This window comes from Scomber scombrus, chromosome 18 (assembly GCF_963691925.1).
Source record: "Scomber scombrus chromosome 18, fScoSco1.1, whole genome shotgun sequence".
Lineage (NCBI taxonomy): Eukaryota > Metazoa > Chordata > Actinopteri > Scombriformes > Scombridae > Scomber > Scomber scombrus.
In genome coordinates, this window is record NC_084987.1 from 1,727,352 (window position 1) to 1,734,914 (window position 7,563).

The 7,563-nt window shown below is 44.3% G+C and overlaps 1 protein-coding gene across 1 annotated transcript in view; it reads right to left on the reverse strand.

Moving 5' to 3' along the window:
- The window catches only part of doc2a (double C2-like domains, alpha), a 12,298-nt gene extending 5,687 nt beyond the window's left edge, over window positions 1-6,611 (reverse strand). The window contains exons 1-2 of the mRNA XM_062438402.1: window positions 6,287-6,611; window positions 3,884-3,963 (exon numbers count right to left, since the gene is read on the reverse strand). Of these exons, the coding sequence (XP_062294386.1) occupies window positions 3,884-3,963; window positions 6,287-6,611 (405 nt within the window). The remainder of the gene's footprint in view (window positions 1-3,883; window positions 3,964-6,286) is intronic.
- Window positions 6,612-7,563: the final 952 nt, after the last annotated feature.

Consider the following 7,563-nt stretch of genomic DNA (forward strand, 5'->3'; position numbering starts at 1 on the left):
CGTTCCGTGAGATAATGAAGCAATTTAAAGCTCACTTCTGTTGGTATAATTGTGCTGATTTCTCTTTGTGATATAGTGACAGTCCTGTTTGTCTGCTGCTATTAAAAACGTATAAACTCCAAAACACAAAAACAAATCTAGTTAACACAGAAAACATCTATTATATTTGTGTCATGATACATTTAGTATAAGTTATATATTCAAACTCATAACTATAACAGAAAATGCCCCTTAAGTTTTACTCAAGAAATCTCCTAATACACATACGTCATACGATGCATACGTCTGTATGGAAGGAAGGGAGGAAGGGAGGAAGAAGGAAGGAAAGGAGGAAGGAAGGAAGGAAGGAAGGGAGGAAGAAGGAAGGAAGGGAGGAAGAAGTAAGAAAAGGAGGGAGGAAGGAAGGAAGGGAGGAAGAAGGAAGGACAGGAGGTAGGGAGGAAGGAAGGGAGAAAAGGAAGAAGGAAGGAAGGGAGGAAAGGAAAGGAAGGAAGGACAGAGGAAAGAAGGAAGGAAGGAAGGTAGGAGGAGGAAAGAAGGGAGGAAGAAGAGAGGAAGGAAAGAAAGAGAGAAGGAGGAAGGGAGGAAGAAGGAAGGAAAGGAGGAAGGAAGGAAGGAAAGGAGGAAGGAGGGGAGGAAGAAAGAAGAAAAGGAAAGGAGGGAGGAAGGACGGAGGAAAGAAGGAAGGTAGGAGGGAGGGAGGAAAGCAGGAAGGAGGGAGGAAGGAAAGAAGGACAGAGCAAAGAAGGAAGGAAGGAAGGAAAGAAAGAAGGAGGGATGGAGGAAGGAAGGACAGAAGGAAGGGAAGAAAGAGAAAGGAAGGAAAGAAAGAGAGAAGGAGGAAGGGAGGAAGGACAGACGGAATGAAGGAAGGGAAGAAAGAAGGAACAGTCAAAACAGACGGGGTCAATTTGAGCCGGGAGGACGACACAAAGGTTAGAGTCGTTTTCCAAATTTAACACCAAAAAAATTCACAAAGCTTCTTCTCTTTCTTTCTTTCTTTCTTTCTTTCCACTGACTGCAGGACTTAAACCTGCATTCAGCCTCCTGCATTGATCCACACAAGTTAATTTTTGTCCTGTGGGTTTTGAGTCCATCTCGGTGTAATCTTCACCTCCGGTCCAAGAACTTCTTCAGTTCCTTCATTTGGTGTGCAGAGCCGGTCCAGAGTCTTATTCCCAAAGAATAAAAGGTTTTCTTTGAGTCTTTAATGATTCATACACTGTTCTGAAACTCAAGCTTCCTTTTTTTAGACCTTTTCCTCTAAAGGACAGCACTGAATATACTTTGTGAAAGGTTTTGCTGATGTTTCCACTGTTCTCAGTTCCTGTAAGTAAATTAAGGCTCAGCTCAGGATGAGAAACTAAACCAAATCTACATTAAACCCAGCAGGAATAAGATGGAAGGGAGGAAGAGGAAGGAAAGGAGGAAGGAAGGAAGGAAAGGAGGAAGGAGGGAGGAAGAAGGAAGAAAAGGAAAGGAGGGAGGAGGAAGGGAGAAGAAGGAAGGAAAGGAGGTAGGAGGAAGGAAGGGAGAAAAGGAAGAAAGAAGGAAGGGAGGAAAGGAAAGGAAGGAAGGACAGAGGAAAGAAGGAAGGAAGGTAGGAGGGAGGGAGGAAAGAAGGAAGGAGGCAGTGAGGAAAGAAGGGAGAAAAGGAAGAAAGAAGGAAGGGAGGAAGGAAGGTAGGAGGGAGGGAGGAAAGAAGGAAGGAGGCAGTGAGGAAAGAAGGGAGAAAAGGAAGAAAGAAGGACGGGAGGAAAGGAAAGAAGGAAGGACAGAGGAAAGAAGGAAGGAAGGAAGGTAGGAAGGAGGGAGGGAGGGAGGGAGGGAGGGAGGAAAGAAGGAAGGAGGAAGGGAGGAAAGAAAAGAAGGATGGAAGGGAGGAAGAAGGAAGGAAAGAGGAAGGAAGGAAGGAAAGGAGGAAGGAGGGGAGGAAGAAGGAAGAAAAAGAAAAGAGGGAGGAAGGAAGGAGGAAGAAGAAGAAAGGAGGTAGGGAGGAAGGAAGGGAGAAAAGGAAGAAAGAAGGAAGGAGGAAAGGAAAGGAAGGAAGGACAGAGGAAAGAAGGAAGGAAGGTAGGAGGGAGGGAGGAAAGAAGGAAGGAGGCAGTGAGGAAAGAAGGGAGAAAAGGAAGAAAGAAGGAAGGGAGGAAGGAAGGTAGGAGGGAGGGAGGAAAGAAGGAAGGAGGCAGTGAGGAAAGAAGGGAGAAAAGGAAGAAAGAAGGAAGGGAGGAAAGGAAAGGAAGGAAGGACAGAGGAAAGAAGGAAGGAAGGAAGGAAGGTAGGGAAGGAGGGAGGGAGGGAGGGAGGAGAGGGAGGGAGGAGGGAGGGAGGGAGGGAGGAAAGAAGGAAGGAGGAAGGGAGGAAAGAAAGAAGGATGGAAGGGAGGAAGAAGGAAGGAAAGGAGGAAGGAAGGAAGGAAAGGAGGAAGGAGGGGAGGAAGAAGGAAGAAAAGGAAAGGAGGGAGGAAGGAAGGGAGGGAGGAAAGAAGAGAGAAGGACTTGCTAGCTTGATTTCAGTGATCAATAAGCACAGTGATGACCGCTGTTGTACTTCCACCTGCTACCCCGATTCATCACGTAGCTTAGATGCTCCGCCTGCTACCTGGAGGGACTCTGTGCTGCCTTCATCAGGCTCCTCAGCTGAGACCCACTTGGCCTCAGGTGTCCACCATGACAAGTAACAGTACAAAGACAAGATTTACAGTGGTTTGTACTGTAACAGGGTGAGCTGTCACACAGGAGACCAATTTAAGTGTCAGAAATAATACTGGGCCACAACTCAGGAACGATAAGGAGACAATAAATCTGCCGGTGACCAGACACTAATCTATCAGTTACAGAGCTGAGTGTGTGTGCAGGTATCTTGCCGTCATCCTCAGCAGTGATTCCTGTCGTCCCAAACTCATCTCAACACCTGCTTTCCTGCAGCGGCCCGACGGCCTGCTGCATCTTATCTCACCTCCCAGTGTTCAACATCCACACCGGGACTCAGAGTGAGCGGGTCAACGTGAAGACGACCCGTCTGACTCAGCGCACAGAAAACTAACTTGCTGGACAGCGATATGTGTCGGCCATTATATGATTTAAATCTCTATGTATATTATGCTTCATGCACTGATGTGGGAACCTCAGGGACAGATGTGAAATTTACTCACGAAATGACAGAATATCTGTGCAAGAGGACTGAAATGTCACGAGTCACAGCAGCTCAATAAGCCTGAATTTCCACTAAAAAGATCTTATTAATATGTTCCACTGCAGACTCTGTAGTTCTCTTAGTGGAGGACGAATCAATCCAACTGATTTATGTTCTCAGATGGAAATCTGCAGGTGATTCTAGTGATGTGGGAACAAGGTTTAGGGTATCCACAGTGTTTCCACACAGTCATTTAAAAGTATCTGATCAGCTTCTATTGAGCTTCATCAGTGTGAGTTAGTCATATCAAGTGATATCTGACAATTTACAGTCTTTCTAGCATCAGATTCCCTCTTAGTGTTTCCCTGTTGAGCTGTGGTGGAAGTATAGTAACAAAAAGACTTTGCTACTAAAAACACTGTAACGTTGAAACATAGAGATGAAGATTTGACTCATTCAGAAGACTGAAGCTTCATATTAGCTTCAGATCAACGTTTAAATCCATGTTTACACAGAAGGAGGACTGTGGGTTTAGTCTCCATCACTTCCATTGTAAACATTATGAAGGATCTTCTGATGGTCAGTATGAACAGGAGGAATCATTACAGAGAGATAAACACACTTCATGTTCATTTGGCCTTCTGTTGTTCTAACTTGACAAGTTGTGAACACAGCCTTTAAATGGTTAAAGCATCTGTAAAACTGTGAAGTTATTTGACTTAATCTCAGTGCCTGCAGGTATTCTTACCTTTGCCCGCAGCACAGTGCAGTGCAGCTCACTGGAGCTCCGCTCATATCTCAACTCAAACTCCAGCGTTCCCAGAGCAGCTGAGGAAAGAACACATGAAAACAGAGAGGAGAGAGACAATTATCATAACTCATAAAAAATCATGATTTACAACTGTCGCACCAGTGGACAAAATGATTGTTCAGAACGTGTTGGAATAAATTGAAAGCATGCGAGAGAACAGAGAGAGATCTGCAGCACACCATGCATTCAGAGGACGGAAATCCAATTTAGTGTAGCAGCACCTGTCACATGAATCTGAACAGAACTCATCACACGTCAACACGCAAAATCCTCTTAGAAGCACATTCGTCAGAGCCGGTGACGAGCATGCATACATACTGCATGAAAAATTACAAAGATGTTCATACATGTAACACACACCACACACAAGCTGCGGTTCCTCCAGTGCAGTTACATAAGATTATACAGTATGATTCACAGGGATTAACAGACATTATTTCAGGTATAAATACCAACAAACTGCTTATACAGGTCAACATGTGGTATCATTCATGCTCTACTTCAAACTAATGCAGCACTTTAGCAGCCTGCAGACGTCACTGCTCCATAATGATGAAATCTGTCGAGGAATCATCATCTGCACAAAGACGACACCCAGATAAAACGTGTTCTTTGTTACTGAAAGGTCTTTTATGTTTGATCAAAGCTTGGAGTTTTAGTTACGTGAGACAGACCGTCAAAAACATGACGCTGCGCTCCTCCCTCAGGCTTTTCCTGCTCTGATGAATCTGAAGCCTCATTATTAAAAACAAAAGGAAATCATCCAACAGTGACTGCAAAACAAATACATACATGTTAATGAGGAAATAAAAAGAGTAAAAAAAACCTCTAATTAGTCTTTGCTTTAGTGTGCGTCAGAGAAGCCAGCATCATTTATCACAATTTATTTTCCTGTTGTCACTAAAGTGCAGGCGGAGAGGATGAAGGTGTGATCTCTTCCCTGCTCGCTTCTCCTTCACATCTCATTCTTCTTCTGGAGAGTGATGCCTTTTAACATGAGAGCCAATTCAAAAACATTCAGTGCGTCTCTGCAGCTTTCGTCACGTTTCAGCTACAGTCTGCAGCCTCGTCAAACACTTAAGCTGTGGAGGGATTCTCACTAAGACATAAAGATGTGTTTCAGGAGGTCTGTGTACTGCATTATTAATGTTATTTTAACATAAAGGCATGAATCATTTATTAGTTTCTCTGAGCTGAACTCTGAGGTAAACAGGTGGAGGAATGACTGTTTGTATTGTGGCTGCTCAGAGAAATTAGACTCTTGTGTTGGTGGTTATTGATCCCAGCAGAGTGAATGCAGCATCACTGCAGCTCCGGTTTGGTTCAAAACATCCTCAGACTAAAAGTAGCTCACTGATCTGTCTGCAAGAATGATATTTTATTAAATTACAACAGCAAATACATTTAGCAAGAAACGTAATGCTGTCAAATTGTGTTTCTGTCATCATAATGAAAACAATGTTAATTCAGGTTTCGTGCTGATAGATAATGTTACATGTTTATTTTGTTTTCTGCCAAAATATCTGATCTGGCAATTATATATCTACTGGTAGTTTCTACAGTATCTTTAACCTTCGTGTCGTCCTCCCGGGTCAAATTGACCCCGTCTGTTTTGACTGTTCCTGCCTTCCTCTTTTCCTTTCTCCCTCCCTCCCTCCTTCCTTCTTCCTCCCTTCCTTCATCCCTCCTTTCCTTCCTTCTTCCTCCCTTCCTTCCTTCTTTCCTTCCTTCCTTCTTTTACTCGAGGACAACAGGAGGGTTAAAAAAGTGTTTTGAGATAAATAAAATCCATGTGCTTCTTATAATAACGTCTGATATGGCTTTTGCACAAAAATAGTTAAGTCACAATTTATATTCTCATTCTTCAGTGATCAGATGTATTCAAATAAGCTGAAACTTAGCTTTGCATTGCTCAGCGGTCAACACACAACCTGTATATGAACATAGACTTATGGATTCTTATCAGCACATTTATTAGAGGGACTGAATTTAGATTGAAACCAGAATGACTCTTTGCAAACAAGGCTTGACTCACTATTTCTGTAGAGAAGTCGAGGCTTCTTGAATTGGAGTCAGTTGAGCGGCTAGTAGAAATTTAAGACACTAAAGCCTCAAGATGTGTAGCTGCTGATTGGTTCAACACTGTTAGGACACTTTTATATCGATCAACTTTATGTGTCAAAGCTCACAACTGCAACTTAGAACCAGACTTGAAATATCGTGCTGAGTCATGCAAACAGGTGACTCCTGCAGCCAGGTCTAACTCTTATGTTTCTGCAGATGTGTACAGATGCACAGTAACACACACACACACAGACACATGCCAACAGCGAGGCTCACTGCAGTCGTCACTGTCCGAGCTGTTGATCTCCACCGACGTGTCTATGCTGCTGGTCAGCGACAGCAACCCGCCCCCGCCCGCCCGGCAGTGAGGCAGCAGAGGCGACAGCAGGTGAGTCCCACCTGTGCCAGAAGCTGCGGAGCGGGGGCTGAGGGACGGCGGGGAGATGGCGGGGGTTGGGGAGATGGGGATGGGGGAGGTCGGGGACAGGCGGGGGAAGTAGGCGGAGATCTGTCGGATGGGTCTGATGGGGCCGGGGCAGACGTCAATGGCCATGTGTTCCTGGATGGAGATGCTGAGCTTCTTTCCTCTCCGCACCGTCATAGAGTCTTAAAACAGCACAGAGACACATTTAGTTTAGTTTATTTTGCTGTATTTTCATGTGCTTCTAGTCAGCAATTCAACAAATCCAATCTGCAGAGCCAAACCAAGAAGAAACAAGTCAAGACTAACAAATCCAAGATCAGCAAGTCTCAAGACAAGATCATTAGGGTCCTAAGAGCCACAAGTCAAGACCAACAAGTCTGGGATCAAAAAGTCTCAAGCAAGCAGGTCTTAAGTCAACAGGTCTCAAGTCAAGTCCCAAGACAAGATCATTAGGGTCCTAAGTGCCACAACTCAAGATCAACAAGTCTTAAGTCAACAGGTCTCGAGTCAAGATCAAAAGGTCTTAAGAGCCACAACTCAAGACCAACAAATCCAAGATCAACAGGTCCCAAGTCAATTCCCAAGACAAGATAAAAAAGGTCCTAAGAGCCACAAGTCAAAAGAAACTCCCACTTCATGTCAGCAAAAACCATCAAGTCCAAAACCCTAAATGTTCTGGTTTGAGTCCTAACAACTCATTGGGTTCCCTTCAATAAATGTAAAGCCAAAATCTAGGAACAAAGTGGACCCACAAAGCAAACAAACTGTTTTTAACTAAATTATTTCAGTAGTTTTTGGACATCAGCGAAGGTCTACGGCACAGAGGAATAAGATACATCATGCTTTGAGATAGTAGATCAGTTCATTGTTGGTCTGGATCCAAAGATTTGTTGACACCGAGCTCAAAGCCAAGCTGACAGACACATCACACCTCACACCCTTAACGTTTGTGTAGACCTGACAGTTTAACATTTCCGCCTCTGCAAGAGTCATTGTGGGAAAACAGCGGCCATTTGATTCCAAACAGACTCGCCTATTTTCATTTTGTCAGCAGCACATCTGTCAATTTAGCCCCGACAGCAGCCTCCGTGGCCCGCTGCAGGTATCTGACAGCAGGCGTCTAATGAGG